Source organism: Condylostylus longicornis, unplaced genomic scaffold (genome assembly GCF_029603195.1).
Source record: "Condylostylus longicornis isolate FDR11 unplaced genomic scaffold, ASM2960319v2 ptg000072l, whole genome shotgun sequence".
In the NCBI taxonomy this organism is placed as follows: Eukaryota; Metazoa; Arthropoda; class Insecta; order Diptera; family Dolichopodidae; genus Condylostylus; species Condylostylus longicornis.
In genome coordinates, this window is record NW_026578040.1 from 5,257,491 (window position 1) to 5,280,672 (window position 23,182).

Consider the following 23,182-nt stretch of genomic DNA (forward strand, 5'->3'; position numbering starts at 1 on the left):
GCTCAACTCTTTTTTGTTTTTCCTTGTTTTTCCCGTATAACTTAATCAAAAAATTTTTTGTGTCTTTAAACTCTAACCCCTACTAATACTCCACCATTTCCTATTCCGTCCTTATTAAATGATGACGATCTGGCTAAACCATCTGATAAGTCACATTTTCTGCATCTATATAGTGATTGTTTCGCCTCTTTCGTGCTATATCACTTACATAATAATACATACCGTTTAATTTTGTAAAATCTACAGTCAATCGACTTGTTTGAGAATAGGCTATTCAACAGTAAGTTGTGAAAATTAAGCCTGTAAACATAAAATTATGCCTCAGTTTTTCAATTTGATGTGGTTGTGTATTCTCATTTAATTCATAATTCAGGGAGCGAGAGTTCGGTTCCTATCATATCATATTTTACAATATAAAGATTAATTTTTGAAATTATATCATATTTTCAAATATTTCATTTTCGTACCGGCTTAGTTTGGTTTTAAATGAATAATACACAAGCACAATATGCAAAAAATATAGCTATTAGTATTAATAAATCTGTTAGACTCAATAGACCTTTGCTATGCAAAGCAGTAGATTTCAAAATCCCAACGCACAACCCATACAAGCATATTTTTTAGAGAAATTTCGTTCAGCCATCAAAAATGAATTGAAAAGAACTGTTTACTACTGAAGTTAACAAGTAATAAAGTAAATTTTTTTTTCATTGACTTGTAAATGTTTTTTATTTTGAAAATCCAAAAGAAAATAAAAAAAAATCTAAAAAGGCATTTATTTGATAGTAAATATGGTGCTAATAAGAGATTTTTTTGTTATAAAAATTTTATTACCTTCAAACCTAATTGATTTTTATTTATTTAAAAAAAAATTTATTATTGTGTACGTAAGAACGTATACATATGCATACATACATACATAAAAGCGTACGTTTTTAAGGATTTCTTTAATAATTTATTTCAAAAAATTTTTTGCAACTCAATTCGCATAAAATCACTGGCCCAGTTTTGTAAATAATTTTCAATGAATTAGTTCTTTAAGCATCAACATTATGAGGCATTAAAATATAACATTCATGATTTGAACTCTATTTAAGGTCAGTCTTAGTAGAAAACCATAAAAACTGTAACCTAAATTAAATTAGTTTGATTTAAATATTAGAATGTCAATACTTAATTATAGATTTCAGAATAAATTATTCAAATTTTAGAGGCATACCTACATGACTTCAGTAAAACTAATTTCCTTACAGTTGCTTTATGTTTTATTATATCTAGATACATACATAAGTATGTAAGTATACATATATATTAATTTAATTTTTGAGAAAATAAAATTAATTTTGTTCAAATTTTGAATGAATTTCGGTATGTACGACGTATTATGTTTGGGCTTTCATTTAAAATTGTACAACGACAAAAATTCCACCCACACAAAAAAAAAAAAAATGAAAGAGAAATTCAATTTTTCAGAATAAAACAAAATTCATAGTAATGTAATCTTTTCATAGGCATAGATCATAATGCAACGACACACTCTAGACGTGCTCGAAATATAGTTTTTGTGCGACGATCATGGTTGGATTCATTAGCGGAAGGAACACCATGTTTAACTGCATCAGGCGTATTTGGACGTTGTACAGCCTTTAAAACATGTTATCCACAGGGAAAACCATCTGGAGGAGTTATTTTTAATTCCTGGTATCGACAATTTGAGCAATGTTCATATTTTAATTCTGGTGGACAACAATTTATTGGAATCTGTTGTATTGAATCAGAACAATCAATTCTTTCACCACAATTACCAAATAATGAAATTGATGAAAACTACAATGAAATTTATAATAATGTAGATATTGCTGATGATAAGAGATATGAAACGGTATTTAATTTTAGTTAACAAGCATTTTAACAAATATAAACACTTACAAAATCTTTTTAAAGGTTTTGTCTCAATGGCCACCAATTGGTGTTCCTACGCACGCTACTAGAAAACCAGGAATAACGACACGTAAGCCAGGTAAATAAAATAATTTCAAAAAAGTATTTTACAATTATTGTATGTGAATTCAAATTTATTTATTTTTTTAGCACATTTTCAATGGCCTCCACCAATTCCAACGCATCCACCTAATCATGCAGCTCCAACGCATCCACCACTTGGAGATAGAACTACAAAAGCACCTTGGCAGACATCAACAACAAAAGTGCCTTGGCAAATATCAACTACAAAATCACCTTGGCAGACATCAACTACAAAAGCACCTTGGCAAACGTCAACAACAAAAGCACCTTGGCAAACGACAACCAGAAGAGCACCGTGGCAATCGTCAACTACAACAAAAGCACCATGGCAAACATGGCCGACTACAACTAGAGTTCCATGGCAAACTTCCACAACCAAAGCACCATGGCAAACAACAACTAAATCACCATGGCAAACTACAACAAGACGATGGACATCAACTTTAAAACCACAAACTACAACACGTTTTCCAGCGCAATGGCCACCACCAATTCCAACACATCCACCATCTCATTATCCCGTGCAACCAGCAGAGCCTCCATCATCTGTCGACACTTCCCATGATGACAGTTTCACAATCCCTAATGCTGCATGCGGTTTAAAAAATGCTGGATTTCAGGATGAAGATCAACAGAGAATTGTCGGTGGCCAAAATGCAAGTCCAAATGAATGGCCCTGGATTGTAGTTATGTTCAACAATGGTAGACAATTTTGTGGTGGTTCTATTATTGATAATATTCATATTCTAACAGCTGCTCATTGTGTTTCCCAGTAAATTATCTTGGAAATTACAATTTAAAATTAAAAAAAATTATTTTGATTAAGATTTTTTTATTTTACAGAATGTCAGCTTATGATGTGGCTCGAATTACAGTTCATCTTGGAGATCATGACATCCGAAATTCGTATGAAGTTCAGCACGTTGTTAGAAGAATAAAAAGAGTCGTACGACATAAAGGATTTGATTTTAGTCACTTGGTATATAACAACCAGTTAACGTTCTTAAATATACATACACATATATGCATATAATTGTTTTTGGTTTGTCTTGTAGCATAATGATGTAGCAGTTTTAACAATGGATCAACCAGTCCAATTTTCAAGTACTATTCGTCCAATATGTTTACCATCAGCATCATCAGCGAAATCATATAGAGGAATCATAGCCACTGTAGCTGGATGGGGTAGTTTACGGGAAAGTAAATATTAGAATTTGAATTATTACAAATGCGATAGCAATAGTTTAAATGACCTTTTTTCGTATACACTTAGATGGACCTCAACCATCAGTTTTACAAAAAGTCACAATTCCTATTTGGTCAAATGCTGATTGTTCAAGAAAGTATGGCAGTGCAGCTCCAGCTGGTATTGCGAATTCAATGATTTGTGCCGGACAAGCGACAAAAGATTCATGCAGTGTATATTAAAGATGTTGTTTTTTATTCATAAAACGAATTTAATTTTTTTTTTAATTTTTAAAGGGTGATTCTGGAGGTCCAATGATGGTTGACGAAGGTGGCGGTAGATGGGTACAAGTGGGTATTGTTTCATGGGGAATCGGATGTGGCAAAGGACAATATCCTGGAGTTTATTCTAGGGTATCATCATTCTTACCTTGGATTGCTAAAAATATACAATAAAACATATCGAATTAAACGCGACTTGAAGGCGCATTCAAATTGAGAAGACGTGATAAAAAAAGTTGAAATTTTCTTTAGTTTAGTTCTTGCAAAAGAAAAAAAATAAAATAAAAATTTTTTAAGAAATTGAGATTCTATTTTTTTGATACTGCATTTCCACGAATGAAGTCATTGTTATCCATGGAAGCTATTGGTAGAAGTTTCAAAAATAAAACAAAATTATTTTGAAACAAGCTTTATAGGCTTTATTAACTAATATTGTATATATATATATACATATATATTAAATTGTCTTTTAATATCAATAAATATTTGAACATCAACAACATAGCTAAGAATATATTTTGCCTTTTTTATCTTTTACATACTTTTGTATTATTTGTTTTAAGAGAATCAGTCGCAAAGTTTATTATAATTTTAATATTTATTTATGTAAAATATTGTAATAACAGCTTAATAGTAACCTTATAATAGTTTAAATTGGAAATGTTTTGCCTTTTCAATAAAATTTAATTAGTACAACAAATTTAAGTATATAATTCGGAAATAGATTAGCGATATTATTCATTTTTTTCTTTTTTATAATTTTTTTTTTAAAGATAGTATAAAATTGAGAAAAGTAATTAAATGTGTCGGGAATGTTTTAAGAGTAGTGTAGAAATAGAGTTAAAAATTAAATCTAATTTTTCTTACATAGAAAATAAGCAACTTAGCAACTTTCTTGTAGGAATTATTTCAGAATAATTCTTTATAACGTAGCAACTTTGAGATTTCGTCCAAAAATTAAAATCTCAACTAAAATACCATTTTATTCACAAAATTTTTACCAAACTCTAATTTAAATTTCAAGCTATATTCAAGCTATAGCTTAACTATTTAAATACTACATCATTAAATAATTCTTTCCAATTAACTTCTAACAAAAGGAAAATTTTTTTTTACTTTGTCCCAGACAAAATTTTGTTTGATATTTTTTAAAAATACTATTAGAAGAAACTGCTACTTCATTCTTCTCATTATATTAATGATATAATAAAGTTACCTATTACCTCAGAAACTCATAATCAATAATCTCATGTTCATTGTCTTATTTTTCTTTTCTTCTTTCTTTTAACATGCATCAACTTCTTCTGGACATGAAATATCACTTAATTCTTTTAAAATTTTGTATTCATCACAATCCTCACAAATTAGTCTTCCATTAGATTTATTTGCCCGCTGACACTTTTCATGACACACAATATGAACCAACTTCAAATTTTTAACACTGAATATTTCCAAAAAATATTCTAATACACTTATATCTACAACTTGTTTTCGTTTATGGATTTTACATTTTAAATTTGTTTCTTCAACCAGCTGTCGAATATTTTCAATTAAAGATGGTAAAATAGTTCTAGATAATTCAATTTGATGATCTAAATTCCATACTTGAAATAGAATTAAATTTTCTCTTGATGCATATGGATTTATTTGGTGTTTATTGTTGCAAATTGTATTACTTTTTGATGAATTATTACCATTACGATCTGTTTTATTTTCCTTTTTGCCAACGCCACTGCTAAATGGTCCGTGACAATAAAAATCACCACGCTCTGTACATAAAGAAACCGTCCATTCATCTAAGAGTTCAGTTTTGATTGTGTATTCCTTTATCATTTGTTTGATTTTTTTGTTAGGAACATTTGCACCTCTAGCATCGATTTCATCAAACTCTTTCAAAATTTCATGCTTTTTTGGGCAACTTCGATCAAATAACATGGAAAAATAATCACATCCAATTAGAAGGTAACGAAATTTTTCTAAAATTTTTTCAATGATTTGACGAGCTTTTGGGTTTGTTCGATACAGTTTACATTTCGTCAATTCATCTTTTGTTTTATAATAATAACCACGTATTCGATCTTGAGAGCGCCTTGCCATTGCTTCTTCTTTGGTTTGGCATCGATCTTCAGATCCCTCAAACCATTCAGAATGGTCAGATTTACGACTGAGCAGAGTTTTTTCATTGTTATTAATTAAAGGTTTACGTTTCTCGTATTCATTTATAATTTTTCGAAACTTCTCGGGATTCTTCTCTATAAAATCGTAAACAATGTCAGCAATTTGTAACATCGGTGTTTCTGCTTTCATTCTTTGATACTCCAGATCAGATTCTAAAATGAAAAATTTCTAAATTTATAAATATATTTATTGTAAAACCAAATACTAATTACCTGTCGTAACTTCTTCATCTGGACCAGCAACAACAAAAAGTGTTTGCGGTTCAACCGTTTCAAAATAATCTTCATCAGACACTTCGAAGCCATCCTTGGCCATATAAAGTCGTAAATCTTTTATCTAAAAATTAAGACATGAGTATTAAAAACTCGATCTTAATTATTTTAAAAATTTTTTAAAATAGTTACATATGTTAAAATAAATATGCAAGTAAATAAATAGGTCAAGACTAAAAATTAGTCAAAAAGTCAAGGTTCAAAATAAACTAGGTTGGTTAGATAGGTGGGTACATAACAGATTTTCAATGAAAGTGTTTCGGTCAAGGTCGTGCTTGCCACTTAAAAAAGAATGGAGTTGGTATAAAATGGAAAATATCAATCAAATTGTAAAAAAACAAAATTATTTTAATTCTTAAATGTCAATGAAATCCACAAAAAATATTTAAATGCATTGTTGTTGCACATTTACATATGTGTGTATGAATTTAAATGAATAGGAAAGTAGGTAAGTAGTTGGTTCCCATTCTAAATTCTCAAACTTGCAAATGTAGAATTGCAATTAAATGCAGAATCAAAATAAATTCATTAAAAAACAATGCAACAGGTAAAGTTATAGTAGGTACCTTGAAATTTGAATGGGAAATGAAACGGTCAAAAATATGCGGCTGCGCTTTATTAAACTTAGGATTTTTACTAGTATATAAATATGCTATTCAATGTGTAATATATCAAGGGGGAAAAATTGTATCTAAAGTATTGCCCTTGAAAATTTTTGCGAAGGACGTAGATAGGTACTTTAATTTAAAATTTAAAATTTCCTAATTAAATTAAGATCTATTTTATTTATAGAAATTTATAAACTTACAGGAAATTTCAATTTTGCTTTTTCTTTCAACATTTTTAAGGAATTCGCTCCAATTCCATATTTTCTTGAGCGTTGATTATCCGTGATTTTATATCCTTTCATCTCTTTAGGTGTTTGAAAAAAACTGATCATTTTCAATATTAATTTTAATTTTTACTTGTTATAAAGTTACAAATAAAACAACTTTAAAAACTTTTGTTTAACAAACGTAAGAAATTCAATAGAAAATCACTGAAAAATAGTTCACCTTAGTTTACTTAATTTTACTTTTTTTTCTCTTTTTAGGAATAATCCTTGTATCAAGAATGAATGACTGACTCTGAACTTTAAATGAAATTTCAGATTTTTGTTGTACATATACAGATTTAATTTACAAACTAACAATAAAGATTCAGTCAAGTAAGGTCTTATCAGTAAATGTCAAAACATCTAGTTATTTTAGAAAAAAAGGAACAAGCACTTTATTGATAACAATTTTTATGACCAAAATTTTATTTAGTATTTAATTCTATAATTTATTGAAATAATTTTAAAAATTGATTAAATAAAACAAAAAAGGCTTATCCAAAAAAATGATTTGAAGTTTTAAATGCTTTGTTTGTACACAATATATGAATTATAAAATTATCTGTATTTCTGCAAAGATGAATGTCATTATAAATTTGCTTTCAAGAGCATTGCCACGTCTAGAGAAAATTTGACACACTACGGAACGATTACATACTTGAAATTTAATCATCTCTTACGCATATATAACAATGCTGAAATTTTATAAAAATGAACCCTTTATTTTCTCAAAAAGTTAATTTTTCTATGTTTACAATATTTCAAGTGCAGTTTTATGAGCAAACAAAAAATTACCAAAATGAATTTTTAGATTTCGCTAACAAACATACTTAAATTACTTTTGATTTATTAAAATCCTTCATGGGAATGCAATATTGACTGAAGTAAATACGGAAACGCACAAAATAATTGTACACTTATTCTTAAATAAGTCGCATCGTGGGAGCCAAAAGTCAAACAGGCGTGATTCAAAAAATGTATTCCTTGTTGTTATCATTTTCTTGCCCTATAATTCCTATAAATGTAAATGATTGCGATTATATGACCTTAGCTAAAAGTTGTGTGATATTTATAACTTATTGCGAGAAAATGAAAATGTAGGTTTTAGGACTGATTTAGTAACTTTTTGAATTTTTTGAATTAATCATGTAAAGATTATGGTAAGATTTGCTCCAAAAATCAATAGCTCAAAGTGGCTTTAAACACCAGCAAAAATATACCTATATATATTTTTTTATTGTTCATTCACAGTTTTCAGAATCTTAGATATTTGTTTCAATATTACGAAACAGTTTCTTTCAATTTTTCTTTGGCATAAAAATTGTTTTAATAAAAAAAAATTCTTTATAAACATAGGGAGCATAAACAGCACTTGACTTTAATAAAATTACAAGGATTTCTCAAAATTTATGTTATAACACTAATTTTATATTAAAATATTAAATTTATAAAGCATAACATTTTAGTAATACATTATTTTATGTTTCTATTATCTAATAATATACAAACATTTGTAGACAACTTACAAAATAGTTTTTGACTTAATAAACCACCCACGTCTTCAAAGTAACCTTACCCATGAAAATTTCAAAAACTTCCACTGAAACTTCAAAATAAAATATAAACGTGATTGAGTTTGGTACTGAAAATATGACAAGTTTTTTTGCGATAAAAATAATGTGTGTTAGACCTCTTCCGTTTTTAGCCAAATTCATAATCCTTAGTGAGTTGTTCTTTAGTTAGCATAACCTTTAATTTTATTTTGTATTTATTATTTAATGTATTAAATATTAAGTATTAAATGTTATATCACATTATGCCAAATTCATGTTTTCGAAAGCAACAGATTGTACTAATATTCAGGCTACCAACATTTAAAAAAAAATATATATTTGACATTTTGCCTTCACAGTAATTTCTAATTAGGTGCTATTTGTACCCTTCTATTAGAAATGTCAACAAAAAAGAAGTTTTTAATAATGGAAAAGTAGAAAAATTTTTGTTTTCAATTAATTAACATGATTGAAACTTCAAAATACTCAATAAATGTGAATTAAAAAAAACTCAATAGTTATTAAAATTGATATTAAAATATATATTTAATTAATTGTAATATTCAGTATAATTATTGAAATTTATTAAGCAGGTGAAAAATAAAAATTTTCGGATACAAGTATATATGTTTCCCGGGGGGAAATACAAGAAGCAAATATTCAATATATTTTAGTTAAAATAGATTTTTCAAAAATCTATTTAGGAAAACGTTAAAAAGAGATTATACAAAATAAATTTTGTTATTTTGAAAAAAAAAAATTATGGAAATGCAGCTAAGAGATTTTGAGATATCCGAAAGCGATTCAGAAACAGAATTATTAATACATTCAGCTCGCGGATCACTACAAAGTAATAGTATTAGTGAAGGTAACACACCTTCAATCACCGGTCAATCAACAGTTAAACCTGGACAAGTTCGTTTGCGTAATGATAGAAATAGTGAAAGAATTTCATTGTTATTATTGCCACCAGATAAGGGACCATTGTTTAGTAAAAATCGTCGTAACAATACAATAACACTGGGGAAGTGCTGTAAATTACTGATTTGTGGGTGAGTAAATATGAATTTCTACAAAAATTTTTTTAATAATATTTACAATTATTTTTTATATAAATTTTTTTAAAGTTTAGCTTACGTGTAAAAAAAATTTGCATAAACTTAATTTGGTTTTGCAAATTTATACAAAAAATTTTAAGATGTTTAAAAAAAATTTAGATATTAATATTTTTCTTTAAAACAAAATAATTAATTTTTTCAATTTGTAGGCACATATTTTTCAAACGATATAAAATTTATGGCGTAGTTTTAAATGAAATTTTGTTATCGAAACTAGAGTATATACCTATCTACCTAACTACAAAAATCAGTGATGATATCATTCCATAGGAAAAAAAGTCATCAATGCTTGTTTGAAGCTATTTATAAGATTGAAAACTATTTTTGAAGGTATATAATAATACATACATTCATATTTATATATCAAAAAGCTAGCATATATGAAATTAGCAGTAGTCAATAATAATATTGCCATTAGATAGATAGTATTCTATAATCAATATTTGATTAATGAATTTTTTAAAATTAATAGAAGAAATAAGTACGATAACAAAATTTCTTGTAAAAGCAGGTTCTATAATTATTTCCTTATATTATATTGCTAATTAAACTCACATGTATCTACTGAGCAAAAGAAAAAGGAGATTAATTTATTTAATAATAAACGGAAGACTGGAGAAAAGGTATAAATACCTTTGAACAGTTGATAATATTTAAATGATTTTTCAATATATTTTGGGTCAATATTAAACCTTTATTGCAGTAATTAAAAACTTGAGCGAAAAAGAACTTAAGGCTGATTTGAAAAAAGTTCTAATTTTCTAATTTGATTTGATTCATTAACATTAATAACACATCTAGAAAGTTTTTAAGTCTTTTTAAAATTTAGGCTATGCGCTTATTAAAATTAGGGTAGAATTGGGTCACATAGGTATAGCATTATTTATGTTCGCTCAAAGAATATAAACAATAAAGAAATGTAATGAACTTTTATAACTATAAATTTTAAATTTTTTATTTGAGTTAATACCTACATATATGTATGTAGATAATAAGTAGTAAATATAAAATATTTATTGATTCTTGTAATTTCAAGTAAATGTAAGCACGCGTTAGCAATATTTCTCAGTGATTATACATAATAGAGTATTTTTTTATTTATCTAATCTGAATTAATTCGTCGTTACAGCGCCGAAAGCAAGTAGGGAGTTGTATAAATGAAATTTCAAATATATAACATGTAAATGTATTTGCATTGAAATGGAGAAATCTTCCTTTAATTCAAAAAGATACTTTATTTGTGTTAATATTCTATATTTCGTGTGCAACTAAACTTTATTTGTGCAACTAAAACTAAAATTTATGTGTACTTTTCGAATTAAAAGAATTTTCTTAAAGTTTTATATTTAAAAGTTTGTTGATTCAAAAAAATTATCAATTTATATATTTTATAGAATATTTTGGAAAGGCAGTTGCATATGTATATAAATAATCTATTTATTTTATACGGAGTTTTGCATATTATTGGAATGCTTCTTTATAGCTCGATTTAAAAAACAATATTTCTTGCTGAGACAAAAAAGGCATTCTTAACATTGTGTGCTTATCAAAAAATGAAGATTGAGAAGAAAAAAGATTTTCATCAATTTAAATTTTCAAACAGGAAAAATTTTAAATTTAAAAAACTTCAAAATATTGTACTGGCAGTCCTTTTTTTTTTTAAAAATATTAACAACATAATCAGAACAGTAATGCCAACTTCACTGACAAAATATAAAATTTGACAGTTGATTTTTTTACGTTGATGTCATTCATGTGTAAATTTTTCAATTGAAAGAGTTTATTGTTCATCACGTCTGAAAAAAAGTTAGGAAAAAAACTTTTTATTAAATTTAATTTCTTCAATGATTTTGTTGTGCAAAAGAAAAATAATTTTTAATTCAATTATGCAAACAACATTAATTTAATCCAAATTAAAGATAATTTTATCATAAGAACATAGAAATATTTTTTACATTTATAACAAACATTCTCAGTAAAAAATCATTCAAAATTGAAGTGTTTTATAGAAGTGAACGTAATACATCAATAATGGACGATTCTTCTACTGCCAGTGTACCAACAACTCCAATGGCAGTTAAAGAAACTGCCCCACTAATTAATCGTTCAAGAGATCGTGGGTATGTAAAATTTTAAAGGATTTTAGAATATTTTTTTATATGGAAGAAAAAAGATGATTCACCTCTTTTTTTTACTGATAAAAAAAACAGTGTTGTTCTATGTTTTGTTTGTCTTTTTTTTCCTGCCTTCGAATAACTTTATTGTAACAAAATATTGCCTTTACAAACCTAGGTGGGTATCTATCTATGTATGTACCTACATATGTATGTAAGTATAATGTAAGTACATACACAGGTACTATTCTATAGGTATATTAATTATTAAATATGTGCATATCGATTTTTTTTTTTTCTTAAAACGGAGTGAAAAATAATACGTAGAACATTAAATATAATTAATTAGAAAAAGAAAAAAAATACAAAAGAATTAAAGTAAAACTGACTGGTTAAACTAGGTGAATAGGATTATAATTATATAAGTATGTATGTTGGTGAAATGACCTAGAGAAAACTATCTGGAGAATATTGTTACTTTTATATTAACGTCAATTTATTGATTTTTCCTTAAAAAACAAAAATATGAAGTAATTTTAGTTGAAACTATGCATGTCGGTATTATGAACAGTATAAGATTTGCAAAAAAAAGGAACGGCCCCTTACCTTTTAGAAATAAGCTTCTTTACACCAAATTACTTTTGTCAATGTAGAAAATCAAAGGATAGCAAGAATTTTTTGTAGTAAATGTAATGTGAAATCTCAAATTTTGCACATTTCTGCATGTTTTTCTTTGTGAATTTTCTATTTCTTTAACTACATGTAGTTGGTTACATTCTTGTGACAGAAATAAAAAATGTGAATAAATATTAAATAAACAGAGGTACATTGAAAATTGTAAATGCAGGAACGTTTCTATGAAAATAGAGGAGTATTTAGTATTCAAGACTACATTTATGCATATCGTACCCATATATGTGTCTGCATACCCTATCCATATCCTATCAATAAAAAACAAAATTATGACAGAAACTAAACACTTATAAATATTAATAAGGTATCTACATACACTTATCTATACATTTTTATTTTGTGTATTACTATTGTCTAACCTACATACTTTTAATAACTTATGTTATATCAAGTAGATATACTTCGGTACATAGCTAAATTTTTATCCTTATATTAAATTAAATTGTTTGTTATAAAAACTTAAGTAAATAAGACAAAAATATATTAGAAAATAATCAGAATCTTCTATTTTATCTTTAAGCTGTTGGTGCTTGGCATGGAGAAAATGGTTTGCTGCGCCGGTATTACGTTCTCGCACCGTACATTTAGGCCGCACATCAGACGAAAAATTCCCACCGAATGAAATTCGTAATCAAAAATACAATTTAATAACATTTTTACCATTGGTGCTTTTCGAACAATTTCGGTTCTTTTTAAATTTGTATTTTTTGTTAATGGCTTTAAGTCAGTTTATACCAGATATTAGAATTGGTTATCCATATACATATTGGGGTCCATTATGCTTTGTATTGGCAGTAACAATTGGACGTGAAGCCGTTGATGATATAAGACGACATCAGCGAGATCATGAAGTTAATTCACAAAAATATAAACGTTTAACAACGAATGAAAAAGGTATTGAAATGATACCGTCATCAAAATTAAAAGTAGGTGATATTATCATTGTTGAAAAAGATGAAAGAGTACCAGCTGATTTAATATTATTAAGAACAAGTGATAAAAGTGGATCAGTTTTCGTTAGAACAGATCAATTAGATGGTATTTATAATACATCTCTATTAAAATATTTGCTAATTTATAATTTTTTTCAATTTAAAGGTGAAACGGATTGGAAATTGAGACTAGCTGTTCCCGTAACACAAAAATTATCTAATGACTCAGAAATTTTTAATATTGAAGCGAGTATTTATATTGAGAAACCGCAAAATGATATACATTCATTTATAGGAACATTTGCAATGGTAATCAAATTTGCAGTACATGTACATATAAATACATTTTGTTTATTTAAAAAAAATTTAAATTTAGCTTGAAGGTGAAGAATGTAGCTTAAATGTTGAAAACACTCTTTGGGCAAATACAGTAGTAGCTGCTGGAACAGCTACTGGAATTATTATTTATACTGGCAGAGAAACTAGAAGCGTAATGAACAACTCTTCGCCACGGTCTAAAGTTGGCCTGTTAGATATGGAGATAAATGGCTTGACAAAGGTATTTTAAAAAGCATTTTAAAACTGCCATTATTAATAATATTTTTGTTTTAGGTTTTATTTTGTGCAGTTTTAGGGCTGTCTTTAGTTATGATTATTTTAAAAGGTTTTGGAGGACCTTGGTACAGATACTTATTCAGATTTATACTGCTTTTTTCATATATAATTCCAATAAGTCTCCGTGTAAATTTAGACATGGGAAAAGGTTTTTATTCATGGCAAATGCAAAATGATCCCGAAATTGAGGGTACAGTCGTGCGTTCAACCACAATACCGGAGGAATTGGGCAGAATTTCTTATTTGTTAACAGACAAAACAGGCACTCTAACACAAAATGAAATGGTATTTAAAAAAATTCATTTGGGAACCGTTTTTCATGATACGGAAACATTTAAAGAATTTGCGCACACAATTGAAAAACTAAATTTTAGTCAGGGTAGTGTTCCTATTCTGCCCTCTAAACAGGGATTTGGAAATAGAATGCGGAGACCTGAAGGCTGGAGAGAATGGGAAGCTCTTAAGGCTTTAGCTCTTTGCCACAATGTAACCCCAGTCGCTAATGATGACAAAATTGATGGAAAAAAATGTGACAAACATAGTTCACCAACAAAAACAGTTATAAGTTTGGATAGTTCTAACGATATCAGTCAGAAAAAGAAAGAAATAACCTATCAGGCATCAAGTCCAGATGAAATTGCACTTGTAAAGTGGACTGAACAAGTTGGCTTGACATTAATAAATAGAGATTTGAATACGATAACTTTGAAATTGAATAGAAAAGAAGAAAAAACTCAAAAAAAAGTTGTTTATAATCCAGAATCGTCTTCACCTGGTAGTAGCGACAGCACTGCTAGTTTCAATTCTATAGCTGACCAAGATAATATCTTGAATTTTCAAATACTTCAAATTTTTCCATTCAAAAGTGAAACAAAGCGAATGGGTATAATAGTTAGAGATGTAAAATCTAATGAAATTACATTTTATTTAAAAGGAGCTGATGTTGTTATGTCGACTATTGTACAATACAATGATTGGTTGAGTGAAGAAAGTGGCAATATGGCTAGAGAAGGTTTGCGGACCTTAGTTGTTGCCAAAAAGGTACTAACAGAAGAACAATATAGTGATTTCGAAACACGATATAGTGCAGCTAAATTGAGTAAAACAGAACGTGCTACGAAAGTAGCAGCTGTAGTTGAATCACTTGAACGTGAAATGGAATTGCTCTGCCTAACAGGTGTTGAGGACCGTTTGCAAGAAAACGTAAGACCAACACTTGAATTACTTAGAAATGCTGGTGTTCGTATTTGGATGTTAACTGGAGATAAATTAGAGACCGCGTGTTGCATTGCAAAAAGTTCGCAATTAATCGGTCGAACACAAGGTTTACATGTTCTGAAGAGCATTCAAACACGTGCTGATGCACATTTGGAATTAAATCAATTCCGTAGAAAACAAGGATGTGCTCTAATCGTATCGGGAGAAAGTTTAGAAGTATGTTTACAGTATTATAGAACTGAATTTATGGAACTAGCAACTGCATGTCCAGCTGTTGTATGCTGCCGTTGTAGTCCAACACAAAAAGCTAAAGTTGTTGAATTAATTCAAAAACATACTGGAAAACGTACTTGTGCTGTTGGTGATGGTGGTAATGATGTTAGCATGATACAACAATCAGATGCCGGTATTGGTATTGAAGGTCGTGAAGGTAGACAAGCATCATTAGCTGGTGATTTCAGTATTCCACAATTTTCGTATATAGCCAAATTATTAGTTGTACATGGCCGTAGATCATATAAAAGATCAGCTGCACTATCTCAATTTGTAATACATCGTGGTTTAATTATTTCAATAATGCAAGCAATTTTTTCAGCTGTTTTTTATTTAAGTTCAGTAGCATTATATCAAGGATTTTTAATGGTCGGTTATGCAACAGTTTATACAATGTTTCCAGTTTTTTCATTAGTCCTAGATCAAGATATAACATCTAAAAAAGCTTTAAAATATCCTGAATTATATAAAGATTTATCAAAAGGAAGAAGTTTAAGTTATAAAACATTTTTTATATGGGTTTTAATAAGTATTTATCAAGGCGGCGTTATAATGTATGGTGCACTTGTATTATTTAAAGATGAATTTATCCATATTGTTGCGATCAGTTTTTCGGCTCTAATCTTGACAGAATTAATAATGGTAGCGCTAACAGTTATAACTTGGCATAGGTAAAAATTCAATTTCAATGTCAAAATCATATAAAGCAAGTGTAAATTTTCATTAATTGATTGTATTCTTTTTTTTGTTTTAGATTAATGATTTTGGCTGAAATATTTAGTTTAATTTTATATTTAATATCGTTAGCTGTTTTACAGGAATATTTTGGTAAGTTTTTTAACATTATTTTATAAATTTTAAATTTTAATTATGAAAATATTTCAACAGACTGGGAATTTATTTGGTCATTCGATTTCCTTTGGAAGGTTTCTGGTATAACACTTGTATCTTGTTTTCCACTTTATATTATTAAATTTTTACGAAAGAAGTTTTCACCACCATCATATTCAAAACTGTCATAAATATTTTATTTTCTAGTTTTTATAATATTTTTTTTTTATTTTCAAGCTTTATAATATAATAGTGATACATAATTTATGATTTTAAATGTACATAATTTTCTAATATATACAGAAAATACACATTTTATACATAATATTGTGAAAGGATTTTGCAAAGTTCTTTTATTAAATTTTTTGCTTATTTTAGAAAAAAGCTTTGTTAATTTGTTTTAAATGTGTACATTTATAAACTGTAAGATAAACAATATTAAAAAAATTGAAATGAAGAAATATCAAAAAAGTAATTTGAAAAAAAAAATACATGCACACACACTCATATTATAAATGCAATAACCTTTCACATTCAGTACATGAAATTCAGTCAATTGTTATAGTTATTGATGGGAAAAATAAGTATATAAATTAAAAAAATATCTAAAACATAAAATAAAGACATTTAGAAATTCTTTGCTCTTATTTGCTAATAATAACAATAATATTAACTATTTTATTTTAAATGTTTTATAAAAACAATTAATAAAGATCATAAAAGAAGCTTAAAATTGACAATAAATCTAATGTACAAAGCTAAAAATTATGACAAATATTAAGTAAAAAAAAATAATTTTAACAAACTATAGACTAAAGCGATTGTGTTTTTATTTTAACATACATATTGTGTTCTTTAGTAGTCTATTAAATAAAGAAGAAAAGAATGAAGAACAGCAACTTACTAGAAAAGTAGCTAAGGATGATTTTAATTTTAATGTTGCTAAATTTATGTATCTTTAAAATGTATTTTCAATAAAATTAAAATTATTTAAGATTTAAAAATAATATTGTAAATTATAGATATTGGGCCATTATTATTATAAAAAATATTATAATTTTTTATATGCGCAAAAAATCATGCTAAATATTTAAATTAGTGATAAACTTCTTGAAATAAAATGAAAATTTCTAAGCATATCACAAAATTAAAATGATCTTATTTTTATATAAAAAGTTTTCAAGTTCTTCATATTGGATAAAAATTCAAATATTAACTAGTTTACAAAATTAATATTTTTATCAATATTGATATGACATAAAATTAATAATTTGCAAATAATTTATAATCAATTTAATAAAATAATTGATTATTCATTCGAATAATTGTTTATTAATATTTATGATTGTGTCATATAGGTATCAAGTTCGGTTTTTATAATATTACAATAAACACCATATTTAAATCATATCGTCTTAAAAAAACTATATATTTTACAATAATAATTTTATACAATATAATTTTAGCAAAAAAAATTTAAATTAAAATAAAAATTCACTTAATTTGAGCAAAGCATTTTTAAGTGTATTTTAAGTATTAAGTTTTATGATAAAAAAACCAGAATAAAATCGAAAAAAATTAAATTAAATCAAAAATGTTGTATTTAAATCATATTTTTATAGAACATTTAATTAATAGTAATTCCGAAGTAATAATTTTTATGTTCTCTTTTTTTTATTTCATCTTTTTAAAAAATTAACTCTTTAAAAATAATAATAATAATTATTATAATAAGCATTTAAATAATGGAAATATAATAATGCAAAAAAAAATTTCAAATAAACATTTCAAAATCGGCTGATTTTATAAATTAGTAATTAATAAAAAAAACTATATATATATATGAACAAATTCTTGATATCTTCCTAAATATTGAAAAAAAAACAACTGAAAAAAAATATATTATTAATATTATGTATATAAATAAATAGATAAATAAAAAATATAAAAAAAAGAATAAAAGTGAAATTCGTGATAAAATTTATCGCTTTATTAACAATTTATAAAAATTATAATTTACAAATAAATTCCTGTATTTTTATTACTTATGTTTTTTGTTTATAAGTCAAATACAATTTATGCAATCTACAAAATATACACTCAAAGAAATAAAAATTGTGGAGTATACCAAAATGTGTTATAATATAAGTTCATTATTACTTTAAGTTTAATTTTTATTCACTCTTGATTTAAACAATAAAAAAAACAAATTAATTTAAAATTAAAAGTAAATTTATATTATTAATAAAAGAATCTATTGCAAAAAATTTGCTTCATAATTAATCAATCACAACCTCTTTTACTATTTCTTTTTGTAATTTTTAAAATTTAAGGCTATAATTGAAACATAAATAATATTTTCGTACATTCTGTTAGTCGCATCACTTGACGTGTTGGATTATTATTCAAAAATATTGAAAAATTATTTTCTCAATAAAATTAATTCTGAAATTTGAAAATCTATAATGAAAAACAGCCTATTTTTCAATAATATCCCATCACTTTAAGTGAGACGACTAACAGAAAATAGGTAAAAATTTTACTTTTCATAAAAAGAAAAATAGGATTCAAAAAAAAATTTTTTTTTTAATAATTTCCCTTATTTTCGATTTTGTCATTAAAGTCTATGCAAAATTAATAATTAAAATGTAAAATTAATAAAAAAATCAATATAAGTACATGAGTTATTAAAATTATAGTGAACAATCTACTGAAAAGCTAAATAATATATTAATATAAATAACAATAAAAAAACAAAAGAAAAAAAGGAACAAAATTAAAAAATAAATACACAAAAAAAAAGAAAAAGAAATATAATTAAACAAATAAAATTAAAACAATGAAGAATAAGTGAAAAAAAAATCTTGTAAATTATTAACATTATTATTGACTATATTTTATTAAATTTTAAGCAAATAAAAGAAAAATTATTTATAAAATTAATTAACAAAAAAATTTCGCTTTTGTTTTTTAATCGATTGGTCATGGAAATCAGATGAATTTTAAGAGTGTAATAAAATTATTTTGATTTCTTAAACGGAAATTTATTATTATAGCAAGAGGTTTCCAAACCAACTTGTGAAAATATAAAAATTTTCAAATCAATGCTATTTTCATCTTTGCAGATCTATAATAGCTATAAATAGTTTACTTTTTAAGACTTGTTTCTATTTAATTTTTTTTAAACTTAAAGTGTTTTTGCAGTATTTAAAAATAATATTTAGAAATGCTTTGGAACTTTCAGGACACTGCGATTATCAATTTAAAGAGTGCTTCTTTTGTAGTAAAAACTTATCGAGCATGCTATATATTTGAAGATTTTTTAGATTTATTTATCGAACAAGCTTCATATCAAGATCTCAGTTAGAATTTAATTTTTGAAAAATCCCGAGATTCTTCCGGCATATTCATAATCGTAGAAAAATATGTGCAGTCGTCATTCAGACTTTTTTTTTATTGATGTTGAGGAACAAAAAATATTGTTGAGCCGATTAGAAAAGATTGTCCAAATTTTTTAAATTGTGCATTAAAACTTATACTGGCGAATTTTTGGTGTTAAGGGACGCTAGTGTTACTTTTTTAATGTTGCAGTTTTTTCTCAGATTTCAGTTTAGGAATATAAATTATGAAAAACTGTGCAGATTCTGCTATATTCGGAGTGGGAATACGTGTTCGGCTTTCCATGTTTTCATTCCAAAATTATTTTCTCTTAAATCGCACTTTTCGTAATCAACATTGAATGTTTTTAATATTTTCTTACTTCCCTATGCAAAGAATTCAAAATATTAAATTTGTCTGAATTTGCATGTAATAAATAATAATCACGTATGTGTACTATGGTTAAGAGTTAATATTTTTATTAGCTGGCATTTTAATTTTTAAAAAAGGCAAGGCTTATAACATTTTCACTGTACATATTAAGAGTTAACAATTTATAAAGTAAAAGTTTTGTATTTACTGATAAATACATATGAATATGTTTACCTCACAGAGTAGGTGTTCTAGATTTTCACATTTTAGTATTGTTATATAAAGAACTATTCATGGATAGTAAAAATCTATAATGCTACTCAACTGGTAGCACACAGTCCTGTATTACAGAACTAAGCTTTATGTATTTTCATTTAATAATTTAATTTGTATTAATTTATGTTAATCACTTTTCAGTCAATTCAGTGTAAGCATTCTTTATGTTTGATTATTCAAAATTTTGTATTTTTTCATACTTCAAAATATACCTCGTCAAACTCTAACTAGCTGTGCGTTATTTCGAATTTTCAAATTAAAATCTTCTATAGACCGTCTTAAAGGTTATACTGTTTTTATTATGCAGAACACTCAAAACACAGGTTTTTAATTTTTAGAACAAAAATGTTCCATGGAATGTCTTAAAGATTAAACACGATGCATTGCAATCTGTTTAGTAACTAGATATTGCATTATAAACTATAAAAAGATGTATAAAAAGTTAGATTTAGAGAAATGAAAACTGTGATTATTGTGAAATAAGTGCAATTTTGTAATTTTAATTTTAAAATTATTTTTAAGAAAATATTTTGGTTTTACAAGAAAAATTTATCCCATTCTTATTTTAACAATTTTCTTTTCTGCCTACAGTCAAGTTGGCATTCTAAAAAGTACTTACTTATCCAACTTAAGAAAATTTGTATTACGAGTATGTACCAGAATAGCTGAGAGCAATTCTATACTGAAAATTTCTTCAAACATTTTTGAATTTACTCTTTATGTTATTGCGCATATCTATATTTTGGAAAAGAATAAGAATCTTGGAAATTTGAATTTGGAAAAACTAAACATTTTTAGTTAGTTAGTTAGTTAGTTAGAGAGGGGAGGTGACACCCTCAACCCTGCGAAACGGCACTGCGCCAGTGGATGGCCCATTGGCACAGAGCCACACTTCTCCTTGCTAAATTCATGGAAATCTCTTGAAAATATTTAGCAGATCACGCATAGGCGCCTGTAAGAGCTCCTTCAATCCGACGAACCAATATCCTCCCGAAATGCATCTCCTCCTCCGCATCAAAGTGGGGCGCTTGTAGAACACGAGACACACATCCTCCACCATTCTGATGTCATGGTATCTCCGGCAAATATCCGATAAAGAAATATTCAGCCTATTAGCCATCTTTCCTAATAAACAGTGTTCCGTTCAAAAACCAACAGCAATACTGATATTTCTCCCCCTTGATTTATAAAATTTTAAACAAATAAATTGTATACACTATTGGTGAACATATCAAAAAAATTCAAAATATTTGTCTTTATAATTGTAATTCACTGTGTTCATGGTCTGGAAACGAATTAAAAATTCTGCTGTCTATTAATTCCATTTTAAATAGTCATATCCCATCCCATCTTATGACTTTCCACATTTTATATTATTGGCAACATTCCAGGTCTGCTTTAATTTTATGAGATATACTTTTTTAATAACGATATTTAAGTGCACAAAAAAGTAGGATTTACCTTGCATAATTTTTTTGTCGTTATGGACTGCAGAAATGATTTTTTTTTGAAAATATAAAATGATGTATGAATAATACTACTTAATCTATGTGTGTATGTGTTCTTTAAGTATATAAATTAGTGCAATAAATTGTTTTTTTTTTTTTTTAATTTTGTATCCTTTGAACTTGATTTTGAAAAATGAGTTGTTTTATTTTTCTCTTAAATTACGTTGTGCAAGACAAATTTAAGTATTCGTGAGATGAAAGATACTTTTAATAGGTGTTCAAATATCCATATAAGTATAACATACTTGTAAATATTTTTATTTTTTAAATTAATTTGATTTATTATTAGTGATAGGCAAATGCAGGTTAGAACAGAATTTTTCAGAAAACTTGTATTCACGTTATTGTATTGTATGTAAAACTTTCTCAGTTTGTATTAAGAATCCGTTTAAAGTAAACCCCCATAAAACTAGTTTTACCCTGTACTATAATTTATTTGTATTCGTCAAACAAATGTTTTTTTTGGGCCATACATAAAAAATATTGAGTTAAATAAAAAGTAATGATGGACGTATTCATATTTTTAAAAAACTTAATAAATAATCTGCGCATATGTATGAATGGACGCGACATACCTAGAATAAAACAAAATTATAAAAGTAATATTCTTGTTTGAGACATTGATCTCTCAAAACATTTAAATAAGTTCATATATTAGCACAGCCATATCATATATATAAGAAAAAAAATTATTTTTCAACAAGATTGTAATTGCCACCTCCATAAAAATATCAATGCCCTTTTTACAAAAATAATTATCGTGATTAAATTTTGTGCTATTACTAAGGAAATTTTTTTTTAAATTTTTTTTTTTAATTTTGTGTTGTCGTAATTCTTCCGTCTTTACACACTTATCATAAAATTTTTTTTTAAATACAATAAATAAGATACAAGAGAGATGAGTATAAGTTGATTTGGCATCATCATATAGTATATATAATACTCCTTTAAAAATAAATCACGGAAATTGACAATTAATCTGTAATGTTTTGCTTTTTTTTCTTTTTGCTTTTTTGGTCGCATTGTTACTTTTCCGCTAAATCTTTCTGATATTTTGATATGATACAATTCTTAAATACACGTGAATATCGGAAAATTTCTATGTGAATCATTTTACTGTATATAATTTAATATATATTTTCCAAACATTGACATTCTAACTTAGTATAGCGCATTTATAAAAACACAAAAATAATGATGAAAAAGGCAATGTGGTATATGTATATGAAAAAAGTTGGATTGACTTTAAGTGGTATAATGGGCAAAACACTTAAAAAAAAACCCCAAATGCGTGTGACTATGCTCTATGATATTTTTCTTACGTTAAGTGTAAAAATTAGAATAAAATATTTCAGATATATGTATAGTATGAACATAAGTACGAACACTTGTATCCTAACAATAATTAATTAATTCTCAAATAATTTTGAAAAACCACAAGCAGTCAATTAACGCTCTTGTTTGATTTATTGTAAAAAACATTCA

The 23,182-nt window shown here is 26.5% G+C and overlaps 3 protein-coding genes across 4 annotated transcripts in view; 2 read left to right on the plus strand and 1 right to left on the minus strand.

Moving 5' to 3' along the window:
* The window catches only part of LOC129612384 (transmembrane protease serine 9), a 30,571-nt gene extending 26,905 nt beyond the window's left edge, over positions 1-3,666 (plus strand). The window contains exons 2-9 of the mRNA XM_055525943.1: positions 1,512-1,766; positions 1,854-1,882; positions 1,945-2,020; positions 2,092-2,797; positions 2,869-3,004; positions 3,081-3,225; positions 3,299-3,444; positions 3,508-3,666. Of these exons, the coding sequence (XP_055381918.1) occupies positions 1,512-1,766; positions 1,854-1,882; positions 1,945-2,020; positions 2,092-2,797; positions 2,869-3,004; positions 3,081-3,225; positions 3,299-3,444; positions 3,508-3,666 (1,652 nt within the window). The remainder of the gene's footprint in view (positions 1-1,511; positions 1,767-1,853; positions 1,883-1,944; positions 2,021-2,091; positions 2,798-2,868; positions 3,005-3,080; positions 3,226-3,298; positions 3,445-3,507) is intronic.
* Positions 3,667-4,228: 562 nt separating this feature from the next.
* Positions 4,229-7,239, minus strand: LOC129612449 (DNA fragmentation factor subunit beta). Its single transcript, XM_055526045.1, has 3 exons — positions 6,751-7,239; positions 5,883-6,006; positions 4,229-5,822 (listed from the first exon to the last, which is right to left on the minus strand). The coding sequence occupies exons 1-3, from the start codon at positions 6,880-6,882 to the stop codon at positions 4,777-4,779; spliced, it is 1,302 nt and encodes a 433-aa protein (XP_055382020.1). The 5' UTR covers positions 6,883-7,239; the 3' UTR covers positions 4,229-4,776.
* Positions 7,240-8,864: 1,625 nt separating this feature from the next.
* On the plus strand, positions 8,865-17,694 carry LOC129612440 (probable phospholipid-transporting ATPase IIA). Of its 2 annotated transcripts, none has more exons than XM_055526030.1 (7): positions 8,865-9,421; positions 12,815-13,332; positions 13,393-13,535; positions 13,603-13,785; positions 13,839-16,003; positions 16,087-16,160; positions 16,221-17,694. In XM_055526030.1, exons 1-7 carry the CDS (start codon positions 9,132-9,134, stop codon positions 16,352-16,354), a joined length of 3,507 nt encoding a protein of 1,168 aa, XP_055382005.1. In that variant the 5' UTR covers positions 8,865-9,131; the 3' UTR covers positions 16,355-17,694. The 2 variants fall into 2 exon arrangements, with proteins under 2 accessions (XP_055382005.1, XP_055382006.1); XM_055526031.1 differs by lacking the exon at positions 8,865-9,421 and adding an exon at positions 11,280-11,607.
* The last annotated feature ends 5,488 nt before the right edge of the window (positions 17,695-23,182 follow it).

Bases quoted from the DNA above. Each gene is read 5' to 3' on its own strand.
- LOC129612449 (XM_055526045.1), bottom strand. From the start codon at position 6,882: ATGATCAGTTTTTTTCAAACACCTAAAGAGATGAAAGGATATAAAATC. The intron at 6,007-6,750 runs GTAAGTTTATAA...CTTAATTTTTAG, and splicing joins AAGCAAAATTGAAATTTCCT to ATAAAAGATTTACGACTTTA. The intron at 5,823-5,882 runs GTAATTAGTATT...TTTTCATTTTAG, and splicing joins AGATGAAGAAGTTACGACAG to AATCTGATCTGGAGTATCAA.
- LOC129612440 (XM_055526030.1), top strand. From the start codon at position 9,132: ATGGAAATGCAGCTAAGAGATTTTGAGATATCCGAAAGCGATTCAGAA. The intron at 13,333-13,392 runs GTATTTATAATA...TTCAATTTAAAG, and splicing joins TAGAACAGATCAATTAGATG to GTGAAACGGATTGGAAATTG. The intron at 16,004-16,086 runs GTAAAAATTCAA...TTTTTGTTTTAG, and splicing joins ACAGTTATAACTTGGCATAG to ATTAATGATTTTGGCTGAAA.